General features: G+C 41.8%; 2 protein-coding genes across 5 annotated transcripts; one reads left to right on the plus strand and one right to left on the minus strand.

The window, feature by feature from the left end:
* On the plus strand, positions 1-4,949 carry LOC308110168 (ubiquitin-ribosomal protein eL40 fusion protein-like). Of its 2 annotated transcripts, XM_080464301.1 has the most exons (6): positions 24-352; positions 444-487; positions 677-797; positions 3,553-3,639; positions 3,726-3,828; positions 4,336-4,949. In XM_080464301.1, the coding sequence occupies exons 3-6, from the start codon at positions 695-697 to the stop codon at positions 4,427-4,429; spliced, it is 387 nt and encodes a 128-aa protein (XP_080320427.1). In that variant the 5' UTR covers positions 24-352; positions 444-487; positions 677-694; the 3' UTR covers positions 4,430-4,949. The 2 variants fall into 2 exon arrangements, with proteins under 2 accessions (XP_080320426.1, XP_080320427.1); XM_080464300.1 differs by having other exon boundaries at positions 1-487.
* Positions 4,733-26,463, minus strand: LOC308110070 (homer protein homolog 3). Of its 3 annotated transcripts, none has more exons than XM_080464124.1 (10): positions 26,058-26,463; positions 25,749-25,797; positions 19,346-19,502; positions 16,752-16,883; positions 16,536-16,640; positions 14,367-14,500; positions 11,339-11,495; positions 6,825-6,932; positions 6,646-6,726; positions 4,733-6,370 (listed from the first exon to the last, which is right to left on the minus strand). In XM_080464124.1, the coding sequence occupies exons 2-10, from the start codon at positions 25,769-25,771 to the stop codon at positions 6,185-6,187; spliced, it is 1,083 nt and encodes a 360-aa protein (XP_080320250.1). In that variant the 5' UTR covers positions 25,772-25,797; positions 26,058-26,463; the 3' UTR covers positions 4,733-6,184. The 3 variants fall into 3 exon arrangements, with proteins under 3 accessions (XP_080320250.1, XP_080320251.1, XP_080320252.1); XM_080464125.1 differs by having other exon boundaries at positions 14,367-14,479; positions 26,058-26,425; XM_080464126.1 differs by lacking the exon at positions 26,058-26,463 and having other exon boundaries at positions 19,346-19,462; positions 25,749-25,764.
* Between the last annotated feature and the right edge of the window lie 52 nt (positions 26,464-26,515).

A 26,515-nucleotide genomic window follows, 5' to 3' on the forward strand; every position in this document is an offset into this window, starting at 1 on the left:
ACTTCCGCCCGGAGTCACGCACCAGTCACTTCCTTCTGTGTGTGTGTGTATGGAGTTATAACTACAAGTGTACTGTCCGAGGTTTTACTATACCGTTCAAATATTTGCGAGATTACAAGAAAATGTAAAAAGTAACCAATTATATTGTAAGTAAAGAAACGTGCTGTAATTTATGGGCGTGTCTCAGAGGCGTTAAGCGCGTTGACTGTAATCCGAAAGGTCGCAATTTCGGGTCCAAACAGGAACATCTTTACTCCTACTTTATTTGAATACATGAAAATTAGTGTTGAAATGATTGTAAACGAAGCAGAATTTGCTTGTGTCATGACACCACCTCAAGCATTTACAACAAGTCAGTACCTGCAGTTAAAACGCCGACTGATTGTACCCGTGTCACCGGGAAATAAAAGACTGGATTAACTTGTTATCCTTTTTAAACGCAGGTCCCAGCTCATCTGGTTCCTTTTCGACTTAACTGCTGGTTCATGTAAGTACCTGGAGATCACATAGCTTCCAAAACCCTCCGTTCTCAGCATTACAAAAACAAACTGTAGTATAATTTCAAAGTACTGTAACATAATTCAGAAGTCACTTCGAACTGCATTAACACTGTATTTTATTGTATAAGTGTAATACAACTTCTGCATTAGTTGTTCAAACTGTTTTCTAACAACAGACCTTTTAGATCGTGAAGATGCAGATTTTTGTGAAAACACTGACGGGGAAAACGATCACTCTCGACGTGGAGCCCAGTGACACCATTGAGAATGTCAAAGCCAAAATCCAAGACAAAGAAGGTACTGTCGGAACTTTTCTCTCAAATCACTGGTACTTGTTAAATGTTTAAATCAGCTTTTTCCATTTGTCTTATTTGTCCGTTTTCGGTTTTTCATGATTTATTGGTGGCCTTCTTGTAAATGTAAGTGTTGAATAGGCAGATGTTGTTTTTTGTATTTTAGCTCCAAAATGAAATACCAGGGTGAAACACATGAGAGCACATAAGATAAGATAAGATATCCCTTTATTTATCTCGCATGTGGAGAAATTTGCAGTGATACAGCAGGATAGTACAGAGAAAGAAGCACACATAGCAGGAACTAAAAAAAAGCAGATAAAAATACAATATAATAGAAACAATATGCACACGGTGCCTATAAGTGTGGACATGTACAGAGTATGGGGGAGAATGTATTTTACATAGTAAATACGATCTTATAGATTATTATAGTTATAGCACCACTTATTGCCCAGTTGGAGTGGAGTGATATTGTCCGGTGGTGGTGTGCAGTGGTCTACTGGGAGCAGGCTTGGTTGAAGAGTCTGACTGCGACAGGTTGTGACAGGGTGTGGCTCCACCTTGAAACCAGTAGATCTGCGTCACTGTCACTCCAGTTTCACCGCCTGAATGACGCCATACTGTCTTTTTGAAACACACACAACTAAACTAAGCTTCCGGTTATTTTTAAACGTTTGTCATCTTTTAAAAAAACTGGTTTTTAAATCCATTCACTCGTTCAAAGAAATCTTTTCCTAAGACCTAAGTCTTTATGCTTTTCTCTACATTTCTGCAGCAATGTAAACAGAATCTGCTGAATTCTATCCACTATTCTATTGTACTGATGTTTTGTTTTGCAAGAAAGGATTCCCAAACGTATCCGTTTCCAGATGAACAATTAAAAAAGAAAAGAAAATGGAAAACGTCATTTTCCTCATAATTCATTTTAAACATTGAAAGATTAAGATTTATTACACAACGTGGAAAATGTAAAGCCTTTTCTGCATTATTATTATTTTAGCTTTTAAAATCATGGAAACAAAATCTCAAACTACATTGAATATAAAATCAGTTGTTTCTCCATCCATTTTTTAACGTGAGGATATAATCAACTGAATCAAACTTTTTTTTTATGACACGTTTTAGCTTAAAACTTTTAGATTAGTTTTATTCACAGCGTGTTTGGTTACATTACATTATTTCCATACTTTAACGTTAAATACATCAGTTAAAGGGGACATATCATGCTAAATCCACTTTTTTAGCCCTTAAATGCATTTTGTTGTATATTTAGAGTGTTTAGAAGTACAGAAAAGTTCAAAGTAGTCTCTTCAGGTGCTCCGTTGATATCTTTATATTCTGTTTTGGTCATATTTTGCGATCGGTTTCGATTTTTCTATTCTCTATTACGTTTTTTGAACAATGACGTCACAGTATTCTCAGCGGAACTGCCAAATTAGGACATCGACACTTCGAGCAATCCGCCATTTTTGTTTCTCGCTGCGATTTTGTAGTCCAACCGAAGTTACGAGAGGATAAGTCGAAATGTTCGGTTGTTGGATGTAGTAACTCACAAGCTTCGTTACAACCATCTCCCAGCATCAGAACCTTCTCGAAGTGCCTGGTTGAGTTTTATTTTTCACAGAAATGTACCCACATCTGTGGGTAAGGTCATTTTTGTGTGCGCGAAGCACTTTAAGGACGACTGCTTCAGCAACCTCCGCCAGTATAAAGAAGGATTTGCCGAAAGACTTGGTCTGATTGAGCGTCAGTTCCTTCTATCTATGGAGACGACGAACAGAGCACTTCGGTAAGCTGTATATAACGCTAAAAAGTGTGATGATAAGACGTCCCTGTCATTGTTTTGTTAGCATTAGCAGTTGCACCGTCTTCATATGTTAGCGCTGTGTGCTCGTTTTAGATTATAATGTAACTTCTGTGTTAAATAGTCGTTGTAATACAGGCAGTATTGTAGTAGTGGGCATGGATGGAGAAGTTAGTGTAAATATAGTAACACACCATTGCGTTACATCCATATGAAGACGTTGTTCTTCAGGTGCATCATCGTCATTTTCATCTCGCTCCGCCGGGTCCGACTCTGGCTCCAACATGTATGGCTGGATGGACAAATCTTCCGTTGTTGACATTTTGTAAATAATGTGTGAATATAAAGTTTCTGCGCCGCTAGATAATTGTATCTGTTCTATCAAACTACAAAGATGGCCGAACAGGGTGACGTTGAACCGAGTGTCACCTCTGCAACCTGGAGAGGAGGCGGGGTATGAAGTGTCTCATTTGCATTTGAAGAGACCGCCCCAAAACGAGTTGCTCTCAGAAGCACATCAGAAAAGGGGTAGAAAAGGGGCCTGTGGAGCTCTAATAATGAGGAATTCAGACCCAAGCATTGAAGTTCCGCTTTATATAGACCACAACTGTATGATTTATATGTAAAAAGGAAGGATTTAAAAGCATGATATGTCTCCTTTAAGTGCTGACGGGAGATGAACACACCACAGTGAAGCTTTGTCACTTTTCAGTTGTTTTTCAAATTCTGTTAATTCTGTAAGCAACACCAAATCCAGTGTTTATTTTATTCATATATTATGTAACTTTCAAAGACGCCTTATTGTTAGTTTCAGAGAAATATGAAAAAAGTCCTCACCCTCAGTCATCTGGGATCTGCTGCAGTACCTTGTAACTCTACGTCAAGCGATCTAGTATAGAAGATAAATGAATGTATTAACGTACGTCTCTATATGTTTGTTTTTCCTCTCCAGGTATCCCTCCTGATCAGCAGCGTCTCATCTTTGCTGGGAAACAGCTGGAGGATGGACGCACCCTGTCAGACTATAACATCCAGAAGGGTGCGTTAAACTACCTCAGGGGTAAATTGGCATCGCAAAACCTTTTCGTGAGTGTCATTTGATGTTTGTGTTTCTATTGTCCCCAGAGTCCACGCTCCACCTTGTCCTACGTCTGAGAGGGGGCATCATCGAGCCGTCCATGAGAATGCTGGCTCAGAAGTACAACTGTGACAAGATGGTCTGCCGCAAGTACGTTTGCAAACTGCTGACAGCACGTTAAACCGTAGCTGGCAGCGGCGATACTGATGCCATAGCCACACAATTTCCATTAGTTCTTGTACAGCCACATTAGGATCACTCATCGCATGTGGGAGAAGATGTGATGCTAACCAGCAGGAATTAGGATGTCAATAGCATAATTTCTAATAATAGATTTACAATGTAAAGATCAATTTTATAACACGAGAATGGATCCACAAACTAGGTGGACATGCTACGAATGTTTTGGTATTGATCTGCACATCTATAGAATTTATTCTCGGGGTTGTAAGAGAATACTGTAAAATGTCTGAACGGCAGTAATAAGCAGATTGACTGAGTGCCGTTCATGGTTTGATTCAAAGGTGCCTGAGCATCCTACAAGCTCCAAGCAGCTGACAGAGTTCCTATACTTTCCAAGCTCTAACTTGCTGATATTGTAGAGGGAGGCAATCAGAGGTGGAGGTGCTGTGGTCTAAAAGTGGGTTTGACCCTCAGGTGTTACGCTCGGCTGCATTCACGCGCCACCAACTGCCGCAAGAAGAAGTGTGGACACTGCAACAACCTCCGGCCCAAGAAGAAGCTGAAGTAAATTCACCCATCGTCAATAAACCATTTTGACAGGGAGACTGTGTGCAACTCTTTTCTTCTATTGAGCCGCTTTATTGTTTCACACTTGTGATTGTTTTTTAAGAAATCAAATATTTGTGTGTAAATCATGCTGCAGATTGAAAAGGTGAAGGTGTTAAAGGAGAAACAAACAGGGGCAGGTGTTTTGGTTGGAGACCCTTTTTTTTTGGATGATTTGTTTATTACACAAACTGAAAACCACATGATTCATAATTTCTTAAAAAAAAAAAAAGTGTATACAAGTCTGCAATTTTTTTTTGGTTTTGTCAGTTTTAGGGCGACATCTGTGGGCAAATTTGTTTTCTTTTACACACTGCAAAAAAGATACACATTTTCATGACTAACGGGTGAACTTATTGACGATAGATCTCAGCATGGCAGCAGTGGTTCAGTGGTCGGACGGCATTGAAGACTGATGGATTAGTGGCTCTCCTGAGCCCTGAATCATTGCTACAATCATTCGGAGTAAACAAGAAGCATTCAAACACAACAGACTGCATCGGAGTTTTGCCTTTATTTCCAAACCATCAAGGAATCGGCTCAGAGTTTGAGACACAGAGCCGTCTGTAAAATAGATTAGTAAGGCTTGAAAAAAAAAAGAAAAGAAGAAGTACAGCATTACAGACCAGGTTGAACAAAACAGCCCGTGTGATCAAAAACGCATTTTTCCCCACACGGTGATGTAACTGCTGCTCTCAAGGCCTGTGGCATATTGTCCACAGCTAAAGGAAATGTGCTGAAAAGTAATAGAAGGCAGACAACGTATCCTAAAATTCCGTGAAATATATCACACCAATCGGAGCCACGTGGAGCGTAATGAAGAGACCTCAGCCAGTAGTTTATTAAAGGTTGATGATCTAACCTCACTTATCTTAAAGCTGCTTTTATAATGTGATCAATCTAACTTTTTAGACTTTTTACTTCCTAACTTAGCATTACTGATTCATATCACAAGGAAAAGAAAATCCTATTTATTCTTATTTTAACTGCTTATTAGACCAACTGACATGAACTTAAAGTTACAGCAGTGTACTGAATAAAGCTTTATTATGGCTCTACATGACGATGCAACAACAAGCCAATAACCTTATTGTCCATTCCGCTCCTCACATCTGATCTTTGGTGTCAAATATCAGGATTTACTTTGCTCTAGTTATGCCTTCTTGACTCAAACACCGAGATCATTCGTAACACTGCTTGTTCCTGGGTGAAATCTGTCCGTGGCGGTGGACGACATTACAGCTGCCGCGTTACGCACGGATGAAGACAAAGCCGCGTAAATCCAACGTCATAGAAATGAAAGTCACTAATGATGATCTTGTATGCAGGGAGTTCGCTGAGCTGAGCTGACAAACTACAAGGCCTTGTGTCATTCATACTGACATACTGCATCGTCACTGTGTACAAAAATCAAACCACCAAGCACCAGATACTAACACGAAATGTTTAGCGTGGATTAAGCACTTACCTTAACGGAGGGTTATTGCATTGAATGTTACCCTTGACAGCAACGTGAAGCGTTGCCTTAGATCTACCCAGTTAACTCTACAGCCCACACCTACACGACGCCGTCGGACAGGAAACCAGCCGACAATCCTGCAGCCGAGGTTCTGGTTCTGGGACCAGCGCCACTGTGTTTTCTTTCCGTTTTGTTTTTCCTTCACGCCCGTCATCTTCTCGGTTTCCCCCCCCCCCCCCCCCCCGCGCCCGTCTCTCCTTATTTGTCGATGAGTTTCACCATGTTCTGCCGGAGGTCATTAAGGTCAAAGATCTTGATGTCCAGAATTTCTATGGCCCTTTGGATCTCAGTGTCCATGCGGTCTCGGTCCTCCAGAGAGTTACTCAGGTTCTGCTCAGTGTTCTGGATGCGGCGCTCCAACTCTGAATTTCGCATCTCCAGCTCCTGCATTTAAAAAATTTAATAAAAAAAAAAGAAACAAAAAAAAAAAAAAAAAAAAAAGCAGTGAGAAGCAGATGTGGCAAATAATGGAATGTTTGTACTTTTGTGAAAGCTCAGTAAAAGTCGTGTTTTTGTACAATTTAAGTAAAGAATGTGTGCTTTTGGGAAGCCTGCTGAAAAGGTAGAAGGGCCTTCACATAACTCACAGATAGTTTGAGAACCGACTCACCGAGGAAACATCTTGGTTGCTTTAAACGAAGTATTGCAAGGTTTCCTACCCGTAATCTGCGGATGGCCTCGTCTCTGTCGTGTTCCATCTCGTGGTAGTCTGCTTTCTTGTTTTGCAAAATGTGAATTTCCTGGAAACACATGGAATGCATCAGATGATTTTCATAAACAGTTGCCGACGTGGTGAGTGCTTTGTCATCGTCAGCGTTTAATAAAAATATCAACCAACCTCATCTTTGGCCTTCAGGAGAGCTTCCAGCTCCTCCAGGGACTGAGTCAGTTCGTCCTTCAGCAGGTCGCTGGGTCCGTGACCCACATGAGCCTCCAGGTCAGCCACCTCACAAAACAAACAGGAAGACATATTGTTTGGAGGACATAACCTTACACACACACACACACAAACACACACACACACACACAAACATACACACACAAACAGAAAACAAAATGTCACTTTTGGCAGAGCGATAACTCAGTGGGTCTGCTCCTCTTTCTGTTCCAGCACAAACGGGTACCAGTGCCATCACCCAAAGTAATTCATCACACAAACATAGAAAGGTGCAGAGCAGCGAGAGCTCCAGTTAAACAGTAAATGTTTATTGTTGCACAAACTCACTGTGGCACGACACAGACTGGCAACCTAGCCAAAGACTGAGTTTATATTTAGTGTGAGGTCACTGCAGCTTGATTTGATCCAACAAAATAACCAGTGAGCCACAGAGTATCTCCATAAGATAATATTTCATGTCTGTACACAGTACACTATTTGATGAGATAAGAAAAGTGAGAACAGCTTCAATAAGTGCACAGTCTACCAGTGTCAGAATATCCCAGTTTACAAGAAACGTCCTGACTTCCGTTGGCAGGTGGAGGCGCTGTTGTGCTTTTTAAGAAGCAGAATCATTGTAGCAGTGAGGCAACAGGTCCAACCACTGCGTCTGTGTGCGTCCTGCAGTTTACTTCTTACTACTACTGAGAAACAGCGTAATGCGCTGGACGACCACACAGCGGGGAACTCTTGTCAACCTCAGTGGAACACGGTGAATATGTCGAGCAAATCATGGTTTCAGATATTTCACTTCTATTAACAACAAATGTGCATCAAAAGTCACCAGGGACTTTCCAATTGGTTCTTTAAGTAATCCCATTAATATCTGCTGAGAGCCATAGGCAATATAAAACACAATTTTTCTCACGCGAGTTAGATGCTTTTAATTTGAAATATTTGCTAGCTCTTTATATATAGACTGCAACAATCTATCTACATCACACTCAAATTGAATTCGGTATTAGACTAGTTTTACATATCAATAATTACATTTTTCATTATCTACGAAAAAGATTCTGACCTCCAGATGTCTTCTACTAAAACTCCCAGTGAAGCTCTCAAGCCACACATGGAAAACCACTGAATTAACCCGACACATAATGTGCCCGTCTTTGGATTGCAGGAAGAAGTTTTAGTAAGTCAGAGAAAACTCCCACACGCAGGAAGAACATGCAAACTCTTTTTTTTTTTTTTTTTTTTGCCCTTGTCCTGTTCGGCAGCTTGGGCCAACAATATGATGTGATTGAGAGCCTTCGGAGTCAGAACAGATTTTGGTCTTGCAACAGGGAGAGACATGGAGTCTCCTCCTGTTGCCTTCTCCGTCAGAAGATGGCATGAACATGCAAACTCAACGCAGAAAAGCCCCAAACAATCAGGGTCTTTCTGTCCACCGCTACACCTCCACGCAGACCTAAAACTACAATGACTATAGTCACGAAAATACTTCATTTAAAATATTCTTCTTTGCACTTACATGATGGGATCAGTGTGCACATGAGGAAAAAAAAAGCAGATATCAACAATCTATTGATCAAAACCACTTAAACCACTAGTTATCAGTCTATGGGGTTCAGTTTTTAGCTTTCATACACACACACACACATATATATATATAAATATATATATAAGACAATAGATGATGAAATAGAGATTGCATTGTCATTATTTTCCATAAATCTGAGAAAAAAAACTGAAGGCGGAAAACTGAAGGGCACCTCCAAAGAAAGCCCTCTGCTGGATTATTTTAAGCCATGTATGTTTGAGATGAGGAGGAGCGATAAAAAGAAGAGTAGAGAAAAAAGGAAGAGTGGATGCCAGCTCCCTCTGGTGATTTTTCATTTTTCTTAAATGGGGCATTGAAAGTAGGATATTGCTGTCCTACAAACCTCTCTCTCTCCCTCTCCCGCTCTCTCTCTCTCGCTCTCTCCCTCTCCCTCTCCCTCTCTCCGTCTCTCTCTCGCTCTCTCTCACATCACCCCTGAGACATGAACCATTTTCAGCCAGCTGGTCTCCTCCGTCAGGCAGCGGCATCCGTCTCGGTCCAAAGGAGACCAGCTCCACGCTTAATTTGTTAATAGGGACCAAACTAATGAACAGCGTTTCTTACTGAAACACCAGAGGAGCGCAGGGGAATACAAGCGTGGCGATCGATACGGCACGGCTGGAAAAGGGATCGGGGTATTAAAAAAAAGTGTTGAATGAGAGAGGTTTGTAACCGTCGGCCTGAGGCGAGGTCACTCCCAGAGGAATCAGCTCCCAGTAAATGTGGAAATACCTGATATTGATGAGTGGGAAGAGCGAATAGCAGAGGGCCGCTGCTTCCACCGGAGCCTGAGAAGTAATTCAAATGTGAAACCCTCCTGAGGCCTCAGGTGTTTGGGTCAAACTCCCTCGTGGTGAGCGGGAACATTGTAATGTGCACGGTGAACCGGCGCAAAGAGCATATGGTTAAAGCTCTCGGGGGGGGGGGGGGGGGGAATGGCCGACGGCACAAGTCATGTCAAGAGTGGGATGAGGTGTTGCTTCCTGACTGACTTTTTAAAAAGAAAATCCTGAACACACAACTTTCAAAACCAGAGAAATGTAGAGTGACAGTCCCGGGAGCTTCTCTTTTCTCCTGTTTGTGTGAAGCTTCACTCCATCAACATCCTGACTGTCTGATCCTTTTGCAAAGCAACTCAGTCGACAGTTGTGTGTGACCTTTACCATGCAGCTGCTGCCCTGAAGGTCACTACAGAGCGATGTCTGGAGGCCACAGCACCACAAGAGAGAACAACGACTTTTCAGCGTTTGCCCCGTAATGCACAAAGCTCCTTTGGCCCAGTTGGAGGTTTCGTTACCCAGATGTGTCGATAAACTTTTACCAAAGTCTGGAAACACTGTCGGAAGAGTTGTCATGTACGATCTGATCCATCCTGCAGGGACTCAGCAATACTTTAACCTGCCAATGGCTGTTGATTGAGGCTGGATGTTCAAAATGAACTTTTGAAACCTGTCGACTTGATACCTTTTATTAACATGCTCAGGTTCAAACTAATACAGTCAATCACAAGATTTGCTTGGATGTCTTTGTATTATTTCATTATCTTCTTTCAACGCAAACAGGTCCTAAACTTCCCTATTTCATAGGAATGAGGCCTGGCTTGATTCACCCGGGACTGTTTTCTCAGTGAAGCTGCTGTCGGTTTATACTAACGCAGGGCTCTGCAGCCTGCATGTGGCTATTTGGAGCGCTGAAGCTATAAGTTATACCGAAATAAACATTTTATCTTGTTAAAATTCATTCAAGCTTCAGAGTCATTTTCAAAATTACTTTTATCTCTTTGATAAAAAAAAAAAAAGGCACAATAACTAAAATGGGGAGAGAAAAGAATGCTGAAATGACGACAGTTTCTAAAAAGGGGGAAAAAGCTTGAAAAATGGAGGGAAAAAAACTAAACATGCAAAACTGCTAGAAAAGAGATAAAATGGTTAAAATGTCCTTCACTCCTGTGGCCATAAGACTCTTGTACCTCCTCTGTAAATATTGTTTGCCGAGTTTTTTGGTTAATTTGATCCTTTCTGTGCTTATATTCGTCAATGTTAAGCCTCATTTACATTAATATCTAAATTTACTTATTGAATTTGTATCTTGTCTGGTTTTATATTCAATTTTCTTTTCTATTTATTCTGTGTGGAGCAATGCTATAGGGAGATTAATAAAGTACTTCTATTCTATTCTATAATGTCAAAATTGTCTGAAAAATGCTGGAAAAGATGGATGAAACGGCTATAATCAGGTACACAACCAGCTGAAAATGTAATGAAATGTTTAACATCCAACACTAAATGCAACATAAGATAGTGTTTGTACGTGTTTCAAAACCACTGTATGTACAAAACTTTTTGAAGGTTGAACAGTTTTGCGGCTCCTGTTAAATTTCATTTGGGGTCAAATCAAAAAAATGTCTCTTTTGGTCATAAAGGTTGCAGACCTCTGGACTTGTGCTGTCTCTTTTTAATTTGTTTGTTTTTCTTGTCATTCTCTGTCGTATTCGTTTCTCTCTATCTTAAATCTCCAAACTGATCCAAACCGACGGGTGTCACCTCAAACTCAAAAGGGATTTGACTTGTTAATTAAAAATCCGTTCTTCCTTCTGTACCGTCACCTCTGCCTGCTCATGTGAGGTTGTTAGGTTTTTCCTTTCTATTTCATTAGAATGTAAAATGCTGTGACATGACTGTTGGTGAAATTTCTGCTCCATGAATAAAATGGAATTGGGAAAGAAAATGAAAATAATGCATTACAAACAGTTTCTCATAAGTGATGACAATAAAAGCCCATTCTGCTCTGATGTATTGAACCTCACAAATACCCACCCCGTACACGCCCCATAGTGCTGGTGAGTATTGGAGTGCAAACAGGAGACACTCACTTGATCTCTGAGTCTTTCCGTCTCCCCTTGATACGCTGCCAACTGTTTCTTCCACTGCTCCACGTTGGCGTTCGCCTCATGCAACGCTGCCACCAGCTTGGTGTTGCTGTCTTGCAGAGTGAAGAACTCAGCCTCCAGGTTCATCTCACAAATGGACCTGGAACACACCAGTGAGAAAGTCACACACTGCACGGTTGGACTGGACCAATCAAACGCTAACATCAAAATAACATAAACCTGAACTCTTTTTCTTCTGCAGGTTTCACAAAGCCCGCGACGAGAACGGATGAGAAAAATGCCACCTTAAAGTTTCTTTGTCCCCTCTTTAGACTGAGCAGCATCCTGCTGAGCTGCTCCCATTCAAAGTCTTAAGAAAACAGGTTTTGGGTCCTTTGTCACCTTAAGACTTCATGTCCTCCCATGGGCCAGAGTGTTGGACACCTCTACACAAATCTACCATGAGAATATGACTACTAACAGCTGAAGCTAACAGCACTGAGTTTCTCTCTATTGAGGAAAGTTTCCTGTGTGGGACAGATAAAGTTCTTATTTCATTGTGATGTTGGACGTGGGGGAAAATAAAGGCAGTTGTAAGGATTTGAGTGAGTTTTGGCTTAATGAGTCAGAGCAGTGAACCAATGAGGATGTCATGGGTATCGATGACAGCAGAAGACCGTACGTTCATCAGATCCCACTAAACAATGAGGCAGGAATGAAAGCATAAACGCGGGTATATATTCTGACAGTCAGAAATAATTTGGTGTTTCACGGAGGCTTTAAAGAGAACAAAGTTGTCTCAGTTAGTGTGGTAAAGTGAAGAGCAGCAATGACTCATTCACTGCCAATGAATCATCAAAAGCTCTCTGACGGGGTTTCTAAAAGACATGCCAACTGATAAGTGTCAACAAAATTCTGCTTTAAAGAGCAGGTGGAATTCAGACGCTCCCGCTGAACACGACTTTATAAACAGCGTTGTCTTCATTTGAAAAGGTTCAAACATGTTTTGTGGCTCTAGACGAGAACGAAAACAGCTCTTTCAGGCATAAAGGTCACAGAACGCTGCCCAAGTTCATATTCAGTAGATTTCTTTATGTTTTTCACCCTGTTGTCTGTGTGTTTCCTTCAGGGAGCACGGAGTGGCAGGTGACGGCTTTGAATTGGACCAGAGATGATGATGCCGGATTTAAAAGGCCGACTCAACTTTCTGCTGGGTATTGTGAATTATCTTTCTACGACTTGTGGACTTTTTCTTTGTTGGGGTGAGGAACTGGCGGTCTTTTAGTTAGTAGTAGTAGACAGGGCAAATGGAGGGATTGTTTTGCTTGTTTTGGCATTTCTCACTATGTTATTGAACTTCATAAACATGCATGACTGGACTGCTTTTCCTGGACTCCAATGTTAAAACTGAGTGGTGGATGAAGCATTGCAAAACGAGGATTAATACTGTAAGCCGGCGGTGGAGCAGCAGCCATTTGTACTTCTGCCAAGAGTTAACACGTTCACCATCATCGAGCTACCGACGGGTTGAAGGGGGGTTTTGAGTACGACTGCAGGCTGAAGCAAATAGTCCAGAGTGAAGGTCGTCACAACGTGTGACAGCAAAGCAAAGATATGCTGATTAAAATCCCCACAGAGTGGAGACGCCGGCTGGTATTTGTTTGTTATGAAGAATCCCACTGAAACTACTAAGAGCAGATTTGGAAATTCTGAGTTGATGTTGATTTCGGTTATATTTTCACAACAATCATAGGAAAAAGAAGTAATATTCTGCCAAAGCGATACAAGCCTCTTCTTAATTTGCGGCTGCACTTTCGGAGCACTTGCACGGTGAAAATGTGAGATAATTGAATTTCAGCCCATTTTTGTGCGGCAAATCGCTCAGATTCTCTCGGCATCTTTGATCCTTTGCCTTCACTCCAGTCTCTTCACATCACTAAAGCTTGAAGTTGAACCAAGGCAACGGTTTGCCATGGCAACCATTCAGGAGCAGCTTTCTGTTGTAATAATTGGACTGTAGGACATAAAAGCATTGTGGGTGTCTCAAAGGCCAGAAAAGAGTGACGTTTACCAGCGTTTTTTGTTTTTTTGGAATAAAAAAAAGTTATATATGATTCAGCACCTATGAGCAACCAAGACACATTCATTAGAAAAATATAGTTTTGTTTTTTTTTCCTTCTCATTTAGATAGTAATTGTTACATTGAAGTGGTGTAGTGTTCGCACTCTCTCGGTGAGATTCTCTTGGGTTTGAGTCCAGGCCGGGTCTTTCTGTGTGGCGTGTGCATGTTCTCCCTGTGCATGTGGGGATTTTTCACTGGGTACTACATGGTACTCCCACTGTTCACTGGAAGAAACGGCATGGAAAATGTATGGATATCATATTGAAGTGTATTATATTTAATATATTTTATGCAGGTATATATTACAAGTACAATATTTCGGTTCACTGACTCCTGTTCGGTGTCCAGGAAGTGGCACCATCAGTAGATTTTCTGCTCATGTGAGTAAAACAATAAACATAAGAAATATGTCCATGGTTTTAAAATGAAAAGACGTCCATAAGTACATAATTCGCTAGTCAAATTTTCAGATACACAGCTATTTTGCTGTAGCTAATTAGCAAATAGTGACGTGACTGTTTTTTGCATTCACTCCAAACTGCATGTTTTCGAATGACAGGCTCAGGACGAGTTGCCGTAGCGTTAAATCAAAGATTCATCATCTAACTCTTGAAGCAAAAGGCCTTTTTATAAAATCACAAAAGGCGGAAAAATTCCCCACATTGCTTCCTGAACTACAGATGCCTGAAAACTCTGTTCGATTGCAGTAAATCAAGCACAAATACGGCATCATCAAGTTGTTGTTTTTTTTCCCACCTCAGCAAACGGTTGCGCGTTAACTTTGTGAGCAGCAGAGCAGAACAAACACAAACAGTCAACAAGGTGAAACAGAAAACAAGCGGCGCGTCGCTAGGACTGATGGGAGAGAGGGAGGATACGCTGCCGCTCGTGTGTTTATAACTCAGTTACCCTTCAGAGAGCATCTTTTTAATGCGCTCCTTCTCGGAAGACAGGGTGATGTCCGCGCTCTGGCTGCGGAACAGTTTGTCCTCCGGCCCGTTCACACACATCACCGGTGGAGACTGGAGTTCGTCCGAGAGGTCCTAAGGAACACATCAGTAAATGCACTTCCCCCAGCCAAACATAGTCACGGCTGTGAAAGGATGAGAACGTCTTTGCTATCAAATACGGATATCCCATTAAGAGCAGAATCAAATAAAGATTGAATACAGGCCAAGTGAAGTGTTACAACTAATGTCAGCTAAAAATAACTTATTAACACGTGGGTCATACAGGACCAAATGGGCAGATAGAAAAAAAAAAACCAAAAAAAAAAACCCTGGAAATATTCACATCCACCCTCACATGGAAATTAGCCTGGAAATTGGTTTCTCCACACATTCTCATGATCATGGATCTTTCTGACGTTGCTCCTCAGCCCGTCTTCATCCTGCCCGTAGCATGTTTTATTCATGGGATAGTAGTTGCTCACCTTCCCTCTGAACTCTAAAACCAAATGAAGCCGTCGCCCACTCAGTGTCTCATTTTAACGTGTCGGTTCGCTCATGAGATATTTACTCTGGTTTATTTGGTTTGCCTGGCGAGCTAAGCATAGGTACACATTGTTTATGCACCCCACATTATTTGTCTTTCCTTCTTACCGATAGCTTGTCAATTTTGTATATGAAAAATAAATAAGAATTTTAAATAACTTTGATTAAAAGAAATAAATACACCATTGAAAAGCTCTTTTGCACTGGAGGGACCCAACAGATATTCTCACAGTCTTAGAGAGGGAAGGAGTGTGCATAAATGTTACTAATGCATTTTGATCCAACATTGCTTTTGACATTTTCAATGTTTAGTATTTTACTCATTGTGACAAACAACAAATATCTATATTTTGATTCAATCAGCTTAATTTACAGCTCTTTATGTCAAATCAGTAGCTCTAATACTTAGGATACTAGGAAAGTGATAGTTGACCACGGATGTTGCTGGGAGACATTTCAAGACAGTAAATACAATTTTATTCATAATTTATAGTTTGACAATTCTATAAATGTCATGTCATCTAATTTTCTAGGGTACACAGCTATTCGTCAGCATCCTATGCTCTTTTTTAGTTCTTTTGACCGACAATATCATCACTTATTTGCAATAAATTAGGCATCCGTTTGAAAATGGACATCCTGTTTAATGTATTTACAATGAAAATCAGTGTCTCATTCCTACGGCAAACCAGAAGCATCAATCAGATACACTGACTGAGTATAAGAAACACTTTCTCTAATCTCGCACAGTGCTTATGTTACTATGAGAAGTATAAAGCAGGAGCTTGAAGATAAAAGCTTCCAAGTATCATCCACCGCAATGTTAATCACAAGCTATTGAGTCACATTTTCTGACTGTCATCGACTTCTAATTGTGAGGCGTAAACAACAGGAGGAGGCTGAATGAAGTCCAGTGACGATTGCAATTTGGTAAAACCAACGAGCGACTCACCTGAGAGAACTAGAGGAAATCCCCGAGGTGCAGTGAAAGACAAAGAAACATATCAACTCAAAGCACACAGTTCATACGATATGTCGCTTACACGTCGATCAGTCGCACGGTGGAAATCATACACGCAGTTTTCTTCATTAACTCTTAAACCGATCAAGACACAGTGTGAGAAACATGGCTGTGAGTGTGTTCTCAATTACAAAGGGAATAGTCATTTTCCTCACGACCGAGCGGACGTAAGTGGCGTGCAAAATATTCTCCATCGATCAGAAAGCTGACTGCATTTTCACCACTCCAGCATTTCAGTGCCGAGGCTTCTGGGTAGAAGATGTAGAATTTGGCGTACTGCTGAGCAGCACGGGATAATTTTACCAGCGTCCTAGTTTTCCTCACTTCTGCTTCCCTCCGAGACGAGTGACCCAGCCCATATTTCCTCTGCCCTTCTTTCTTTCTCTCCCTCCATCGCCGCTCTGACTCAATCACAGCGGCCCCGTCTCAAACGGAGAAGCGCTAAACTTGGTGAGAGCTTCATTGCACGACGCCGTGTTGGAGGAGGTGTTCAGATGTACCCGGTCTGCCCGCTCCCTGCAGGCTCCTGCACGCGTTAGTCAAAGAGAAAGAGAAAAAAGTCACCTGAGGAGCAGCGATGGTGAGCGCCGTGTTCGCCAATTCTTTGTCCTGTGACTTTTCTCGTGCCAGACGCGCCGCATCTTTCACCTCCTTAAACTTTTCTGAAAACTTGGGAAAAAACAGGACGACTCATGAACTGCTTCGTGAAACCTTCAGGAAACAGCCAGTAGGTTATACTGAAGACATCCCCCCCCCCACCCCCCCCCCACCTGCCCTTACCTGATGCAGTTGCTGCTCTGTGGCGAAGCCCAGCCCGTACACGGTGTTGGCCCTGCTGTCGGCCCACTGACCAAACTTCTGGGACGTCTTAGTGAAGGTCATGCTGGGTGTAACAGTACAGTTGATAATAGCCTGTGAATGCAGAGACGACAAACATTTGCATGAACTTATAAAAAACACAGTCTTGCTGTCTTCACATTCGACTTTAATAGATCAAACAAACAATACTGAATCATTATTCCACTACTTTTGCAATAAAATCAGCCACACTTAACAGGAACTAGCATGTAATTTCTTTTTTAGTCCAGACGAGAAGACGGTAAAATAAAGTTTTAGAACTACAACTCTGCTACAAATCCAACTCAGATGTTTAACTACCGTGGATCAACCGCCATGAAGGGCATTACATGAGAAATAAATCAAACACACGGATCACATGATTTCCATTGATGACTGAGCGTAGGACTCATGCTCATGCTAGAAGTCACGCTCTCACACCGCACAAGCCTCTTCTCACACGAAGCAGCAGCTCGCAGCTCAGTGCTGAACTCCCCATTTCACATTAAAAGAAGATGGTCCCAAAGCTTCAAGGTGACAGTCACACTGATTTAACCTATTTCTATTTGTCCTTACTGCATTTTAAATATGACATTTACCCAACACAGTTCTAAAACGGAGTGTTTGATTCACCACAGGTATTAGTTCCATCCCACATTTAAAACTTAATCATCATAGAAAGGGAGGATAGTGAAGTGTTTCATCTCATAAGGCTACTGTCACTTAATATTTTGTGCAGCATAACATTTCAGTTTATGACCAAACACCTGAAAAGCTGATAATGTTTACATCGGCTGTTTTTCGCCCTCTGCTAGTCAGTGAGTGTTCCCACTTGACAGGAGGAAAGAAAAGCATTTAAAAATCAACACTGAAAGAGTTGCAACGGTATTTAAATTGCTATCATTTGACAATTATCTTTTTTTCAGGACTTTAATTTGTTTCCCTTCAGAGGTATGTGTTGTTCAGTGAATGTTTTGGGCTTGTCCAGAAAATTTGGACAACAACAAGCGCATGTTGAATTCAGTGAATTTAGAGCAGACGCGCCATCACAGCACGGCCGCCAGGTTCACCACCTCTTCGTGTGCGAAGTGGCCAAAGCTGCCGTTTCCCCTCATATCACATAAGAAGAAATATCAGCGCAGACCTATTTATAAACCTCTTTACGTCATCAACAGTGTTACAGTAATGGACCGATTTAAAATCCCAGAATTGCAGGGCAGCATCAGCTTAGGAAAGAAGCTTTTTTCCTGCTTCCACCCTTCAACAAACGATTACATGAACTCTGCGGGCTGCGTTCCTGCGGTGACATGTTTGACGTAACACGCTGGACTGAGGCGGCACAGCAGTGAAGATTATCGTAGAGCCAGACACCAGTCCTGGCAGTGTCAGGCTGCCGACCAACTGCCACCCCGCAGTGCCTTCTGGGAGGCGGAAATGTGGGTCACACAAGAGGTGCTAAGACGAGATCAGATAGACCCCCCCCCCCCCCCCCCCCCACCCCTCCCCCTCGCTGTAGTGTGTGATGTGGCCTCGTCATTTTGATCGAAATCCACCACCATGGAAGAATGCAGAAACCACCACTACACACACACATATATGCATTTCTAAATGCAAAATACTACTCAGCCAACCACATGGCAGCAACTCAATGTAATTAAGCATGTGGCCATGGTCAAGATGAGCTGCTGAAGTTCAAACCAATCATGAGGATGAGAAAGGAGGCTGATTGAGGTGACATTGGATGTTGTCGTTTGAACCAAACGATGAGCTGGTCTTATTATTTCAGATCAGGAACTGTTGATCTACTGGGATTTTCACACACAGCAATTTGTTTACAGGGAGTCCCAGAAAGGTCAGGGGAGAATGAACATACTGGTTCCAGATGATGGATAGGGAACAACTCAAATAATTACTCGCGACAACAAACGGGATGCAGAACATCTGTGACCAGCAGAAGACCAACCCCGGTGACCCCTCCTGTCAGCCAAGACCTGGAGGTGGAGTCCCTGCATGTCCCCACAGCCTATCAGAGAATTATTGCTGACCATGTCCATCCCTTTATGACCACAGTGTACTATTTTCTGATTAAAACATGCCGTGTCACAGAGCTCAAATGATCCCAAACGTATTTTTTCAAGAGCACTGTTCTCCTCAGTCCTCACTCCTTTTGGACAAGGTGGAACAGTCAGGACATTCACATTACAGATGTGCAGCTGAGAAATCCGCCGCCATATGCAAATCAATGCCAATTTCTAATTGAAAAAACAGAGTTTCCCATATATATTTGTAAGTGTTGCACAATAGCCGTTTCCACTCCCAAGAAAATAATGTCAAAAAAAGGTTGGAGACATCCATGATGACTATGAGACTATTTAGCTGATTATCTGAATGAGTTCCAACTTGAAGGAAGCCTTGAACGACGCCCTTTAAAACATGAACCCTGGCAGAGGTTTCAAGATGCTTCATGATGAAGGCTTCAGGAAATCTCGAGCACTTTATCTAGACTGAAGTTCAAACTTTGCATTCAGACCACCCACCTTGGTCCCTCCCACGCTGATGATGCGATACACGTTGCGGTTGGCATCATAGAAGAAGGACACGGTGACGGCATGCTTGCTCGCCGGGATCCAGTTCCTCTTAGTGGTGGGGTCGATCTGGAAAACATGAGCCCGGGTGCTGAAGATCGGCTGCTCCCTGGAGGAGGAAACAAACGGAGGCATGATGGGAACGTCTTCACCCACAGTCTGCTGGGATTGGCTCCAGCCCCTCATGGCCCTGAACTGGATGAAGTGGATGGAGACGTCGTGGAGGGAACGGGGAACACACCGCTACGTTGGCTTTAGTGAGAGTGTGAGCTTGTAACCGAAAGGACATTGGTTCCAATCATGTACCAACAGGAAGTTTAGTTGGGTAAAGAAACAGCTTGTTTCTACTCGAATCACCACAGAGTCCCCGAGTGCTGAACAGAGACGGTCCACTGCTCCTTGAAGGCACGAGACAAACGAATCAAATGTATTTCTTCTACAATATGACAAGCTGATAATGGCTGATTTCATTCCATCTATATGCCCGTCTTTATGTTTCTGGCTAAAGAATGAGGGTGCAGTGTGACTCCATTATGAAAGAGGGACGACAGTTAAAACATCTACAACAGATAAAGGCTGGATAGTAATCCAGTCAATGTCAGTCATGCAAAGAGAAACCATTCAATATATCAACAAAAGCATTAAAGGATCTGGAAACTAGCAGCACAATGAGTATCTGCCCCAAATGACCTCATCTCATTATAATCCTTCCACCCATTCACGTCCAGTGGATTCCCAGTTTATGTACCTTATGGGCATGTCTTTTTTTTTTGACATCATGAGGAACCCCAAATTAACCAGAGAAAACTCACACATGCACACAAAAAACATGCAAAGGCCTGAAGTCTAACTGGGCTCCTCACAAAGTAAGACGCATCACATCATCACTTCATCCCTTCAATCTAATATACTCCTCACAAACGCTACAAAACAAATCATAAATCGAAGAACTGTGCTTGAATCAACTCCGTCTTCAGCTTCAAGAGGAAACCCTTCATCATTTGAATCTTGTAAGTCCAGGAAGAATTGTGGAATCGTCTTTTGGCTTTCTCTCTGACTTTTAAACTAAACTAAAACTAATAAATAAAGTTTATTAATCCCCTTGGGAAAATATCTTTTCCCCCCGCATTGACCAATCCTGTTTCTAGGACGTGGAGGTACAGCCACATTGGGTGCAATAGGGACTGCGTTTAATGCATCGATGCTTTTTTATTTGAATTTATCTCCCCGACTATTGTTGTTCTTGCTTTTATTTCATTTATAATGTATTTTCATTTTAAACATTTCAAGTGAGGCAATGCGTTAAAGAATGTTGTATTTGTGATACTTTGGACGCTTCACAATAAGAATAGTGCAGCGGATACTCACAGTGACTAAACCTCTGGTTGGAGTGTGAGCGTGGGGCCTTTCTGTGCAGAGATAGCATGTTCTCCCTGAGCAAACATGGGTTTCCTGCCACAGTGCTAAAACATGTGTGTGTGAGATTAATCTGGGACTGTGTGACTGTCTGTCTTTATGCATTTGTCCCGTATTGGGCTGGTGACCCATCCGGTGTCCACCCTCCACCCACAACTACATGACCCCCCCCCCCCATTGACATTGATTAAAGCGACACAACAAAAAGCTGCTGATTATCACTCTCATCTTTACTGAACCTCTCCATCCCTTTGGAAGAGCTGCCAAACATGTGCCCGGCTAAAGTAAAAGAAACAGTAAAAAAAAAAAAAAAAACCAGGGCAGAATGCTGTGGCTATTCTCAGCTGAACTGTATTATTTGGGCGTGTGACAGTGCATTAATATCCGACCCCATTAGTGACACACAATGTCAACGATGCTCTCTGTGCACATTATGGATGTTATATGGACGGCTGCAGTGGCGTTGGAGATGATGACCCCCCCCCCCGCTGTAATCCCCCACCAGTGTGAGTGGATCTGCTGCTGAGCTGACTGGGAGCTTTCCACTGAATCGCTCCAACTGTCACATGAGAAGGCGGTCGGATACACAGATTTGGTCCTGGAGTTTTTCCGCAATATCTTCTCAGTGCGAACGCATACATTTGGTTGTAATGGATGTCGATGCCTTCATTTTTGGGGGGTGTTTGTCAAACACATGTAGTAATACGTGTGTAAAAAGTATTCAACAAAGGGAAAATTAATCAACAGTTGTTTGTGTGTGAGACATTTTCTCCTTTAACTGAGTTTAGAAATTGGACGCCAACTGGGATTATCTCCAAATACAGAAAACTCAGTGTACAAGATGTGTAAAGATAAATGTTCTTTATTGACAACAACGCTGGTTTATCTGTATGTTAGATGTGAAAGCTCTAAAGCAGCTAAAAACCAATGGAAACTAGAGGAAGGAAAAACAGATAAAATGGTTAAAAATACTTCACAAGAGGGAGGCAGCTCAAAAGAGGCTAAAAGATTTAAAATAGATAAAACCACGAGAAAAACAAACAAAATGGAGAACAGCTAAAATAGCCTAAATTGATAAAAAGAAACTGTCTGAATTATTTTCTGTTCTCTTTTTACAGTGAATGAACACCTTAAAATTCTTGCACTTTAATTTCCCTTTAAAAAAAAAAAAAAATCTACATTCCATCATTTGTTTCTAGTAATCTCCACTTTCTCAGTTTAACTATTATATACTGTTAATTGTGTAAAATTCTGTTTTATATGTTTTAAATCTGTGGATGGTCACCCTTGTACAATAGATCTCCATCTCAATGGGTTTTGAGTTTCCTGGTTAAATAAAAAGGTTAAATAAGAAAAAAAAAAGCTTAATCCACAAAAAATGTCAAAAGAGTTAATGAGCTAAAATGCCCAAATTAATGAAATGTCTGCTGTTAAGTCAACTATATCACCTCTTTTTCACTTATTGTGAGTTTGTTTAGCTGCTCCAGGGCAATATAATCTGTCGTGGCACAAATGACATTTTCGGTCATAAGAATTGCTGCACTAGAAAAGTTGCAGCTGTCAAACACAAAAAGAGAGATTTTTTATAGCCCACACATTCAAACCCAAAAGTTTAAAATGACACTTAAAATGTCTTGTACCACCCAAACAAATTCTATCCAGCTCCCTAATAGTATTTCATCGATGACTAGATTGGCTGAATTTCAGCTCCGTCTCTTACGGCGTTATCTCATCCATTGCATTGACCGCTATATAAACTCAGCTCTGGAGAATCTTGCGCCCGAGCATCGTGACGCGCTTTGCAAACACCATCAACTTGGAATCAAACAGACCAACGGATGACAACCGGCCAAACGTGTACGTGTCCTGGTTTCACCATTGTTCGTGAGCAGGATGACGATAGAATGAGCGAGTGTAACAGTTATCACACTCACCGAGTATACAGTATAAATAAAGCTCACACATGATATTTCCAAATAAAAGAGCATTCAAATTGCACATGAGAAGCTCAACTTTTTATTCACGTGTTTCCTGATACCTCGAAATTGGAAAAAACAACAACAAAAAAAACACACTGATCCAGCATTCCAACTAAAATGAATTGTGAGGCGAAGCACGTGTGGTGTGAGATGTGGGGGCTACATTAAGTCGAGGAGTGGGCCACGCAGGTGCGAAGATGTGTGCGAGCCAGCTCCTGTTTGTTGGTGAAATTCCTTGAACGTGTTTGCTTGACCTTCATCCCCGGCAGATGGGTGTCGCGGCTCTACTTAGCAGAGGCCTCCGACGGCACAACGACCGCGAAGCTTGGTGGTGATTAGACGGAGGTCTGAGATGAACCCCACTAATTCCCGCCGCGGTGTGCCACACCCACAATCTGCCACTCTCCCATCTGATCTGTCCAAACCAGGGGCTCTGCAGCCTTTACGACCAAAACAGCCGATTTTCCATCAAATATAATTTGCTTGGAGTCGCATGTGAATTATAAGAAATGAAGAAAAAAACGTTCAAAAAATAAATAAAAAAAAGAATTGCTATACATACAAAACATAAGGTTGCATTAATGAAGTGTCACAGGTACAATTTAGACATGTTTTATTCCATTTTTAGCTGTTGTGGCCTTTTCCCAAAAAATTTGTTTCATGGATTTTCCTGCTTTTCATAGTCGCCAACGTTTCCCAATGGTCACAGCAGTTTCAGCAATACAAGCAATTTTTTCTCTTCTGTCCCCCCTTTCTGTCCTAATTTTTCTTCCTTTTTTTAATTTGATTTATTTTTTATTTCCCCCCTCTTTTATTTTTTCATTCAATTATTATATTTTTCCTTTTTCCCCTTAAAGTTTGGCTGACTCAGCTGTTTTTAATCAGGAGATTAGACCATTTTTGTAAATCAGTGTGCAAATATAATATAAATGAAAACAAATGTTTCTTTACATTAGATATTTGGAAAGCTTCGGGGAGCTGCGACACAGGAGTTGACCCCTGGTCTATATCAATCCAGTGAGCATTTCATTTTCCTGACGGGGGGCACGTGGAAAACAAGGCCTAGACAAGTTCTACATACATATATATCTTTAAAAATAAGTAGGTTATGTGATTTTTGTTTTTATATTGCCAATTGTAATCTTTAAGCACAATGGGGATTGTTTCCACCTTGGAAATACAAGCAAAGGACTTTTGTATTGCTGTTGTAGAATATACATGATGCAGGCAGTGGATGTTTCAGAAACAATGCACTGGTCAGCAGGACAGTAAAGCCCGACATCTCAGAGCTTCTCACACAGACGCGAGCTGCATCAGCTCCGACATAGAAACCGATTCAACAGCACTCACATAAAAGACATCATAGAAGAGAGTGTCTTAACCTAACAAGGTTCGTTAAGTGTGAGATGGTCCAGCAGACTCAGAAAGACCACAGAAAAGCATCATGGCGGATAAAACCTGAGCTGAAAATCTCACCCATCACTGACGCTTTTAGAAGATCAGGCTGTCTTTCCCCTCTCCAACCTCTTTTAGTTTACTATTTTCAGCTATGCTCCACAACGAGACACTTTCATCTAGCACACACCTTCACTTGTGTGCAAACACACACACACACACACACACACACATTTTTGGAAGTCTATGTGTCACAATTGCAAATTATGTTATTTGTAAAGATGACTGTTTTCAGAAGACGCACCATGCTGGGTACCCTGATAGAAAAGACATGCATGTTCTGTAAATGTGGTGAGATGAGGAAACGCTGGTTGGGGGTCTATTGTCCATTTCATCTATCCTAAATGAATGCACTTTTAAAAAAAAAAAAAAACAAAAAAAAAAACAACAACGTCTGAGTTCATATTTAATTCCAAACATTTATTTAGCTAATTTGTGAAATGCAACAAGACTATTGTTGATTTTTAAAAAAAAAAAAAAAAAAAAAAAAAGGTATAAAGAGTAGAAACAACAAAATAGTCAAAGACCACGTAAATTCATTATTTTGATAAAAAAACAAAAAAAAGCTGAGCTGCCTGGATATATGGGTGGAGGACAAATGAATAAATGAATGAATCTTTAAAACAGAATCCTCGGTCGCTATAATGAACCTTTCCACAGATACACTGAACTGCTTCCTGACCCACTGACCTCCTGTTGCTTGACTCCTTGTGTTTTGTTTATCATATGATTTTATTATTAGGGACCGAGCCCGAGCGGCCAGGACCCTATTGTATTTCTGTACTTGTGTGTTTCCAAACTTCACTTTGGATTTCTGGGTCCTAAAACCTGAACCCATTTAGACACTACAAAGAATAGATATCATTGTATGTACTTCTCACAAGAAAGGTACATTTACAGGCAGTACAATTCTTTGATGATGTTCAGTTTGTGTTCATGGAGCCTCGGATTTTGTGCCAGAACTCGGAGTTTGAGGGTTCAAATCCAGGTCTGGCCTTTCAGTGTGGAGTTTGCATAATGCGCATGACTGTTTTTTTTTTCCTGCAGGTACTCTAATTTCCTCCCACAGTCCAAACACATGAGATAAACTTCCTGTGAGTGTGTGTGGTTATGTGTTTGCCCTGTGGTGGACTAGTGACCTGTCCAGACTCCAGAGTGAACCCTGGCTTCACCTCTAGCTGATTGGCTCCTGCTATAGAGGAAGGATATATATATATATATATATATATATATATATATATATATATATATATAAAGATTTAGTTATGCATAATGAAGTCTACCACTCATTACAATATCAAACTGCACCAGGGCATTAAATGAATAAATAATAGTGTAAAATATTTGAACGTCAGTGCCAAGCCTCTTCCTCCTCTCCTTCAAAAGGGCTGTGTCTATTTCTTCTTAATGACTCACCTGGTTAAACAACACTTAAATAAATGACCGTAATGGAATGAGTGGATGGAGGACAAGCAGGAAGATGATCCCCAGTCAGGTGCTCCTACCTTTCTCTGTGGTGAGGAAACATCTTACAAGGTGCCTGAGACTTCTCTTCTGTAAAGAAACAAGTCGGGGTGAACATTCATTGATGAACCAGAAACCACAGGCTGAAATACTGACACGTTCTTATCCGGTGTTCTAGCTCTATTCAGTGTCTTTGTGATTTCTGCCTTCAAATCAGACAGCAGAGCAAAGAAATGCTGAAGGACAGACTGAAAACGTGTGAAGGCAAAAAGAGTAAAGAAATACACTCAACAGGTTCACTCATAAATGCAAAGGTCATAATCTTCCTTCAGAAACAAAGGAGCACTCACCCCATCTCGGTGTAAAACCTTGTCGAGTCGGTCAGTATTTTCCAGCTGAATTCTTTATTCCCTCTTTATTCTCCGGGGGCTTCACTACTGGGGGGGGGGGGTCGCTCCGTCCTGCCCGGAGCAGAGCCTCCGGAGTCCGGCCAAACGGCTCAGCGCTGCCCGCCGGAGGAGGAGGCGGAGCGGCGGACCTGGACCTCCGAGGTGACCGCGTCCATGTAGGTCCGAGCGGAGGAGGAGGAGGAGGAGAAGGAGAAGAAGGAGAAGAAGAAGGAGAAGGAGAAGTCTTTGTTCCTCTCCCGGGGCTCAGCTCCTCAACCGGCCGGCGGTACGGTCCCTCCTCCTGGCTCCGCTCCGCTCCGGCGGAGAGCGGCGGGGGGAGCGAGAGAGTGAGCCCGCAGGAGAGTGTGTGGACCGCGGGGGGGGGGGGGGGGGAATCACAGGTCTGCTCGGCTCGCTGC

The sequence above is a fragment of the Lipophrys pholis genome, assembly GCF_963383615.2.
Source record: "Lipophrys pholis genome assembly, chromosome: 1".
NCBI lineage: Eukaryota > Metazoa > Chordata > Actinopteri > Blenniiformes > Blenniidae > Lipophrys > Lipophrys pholis.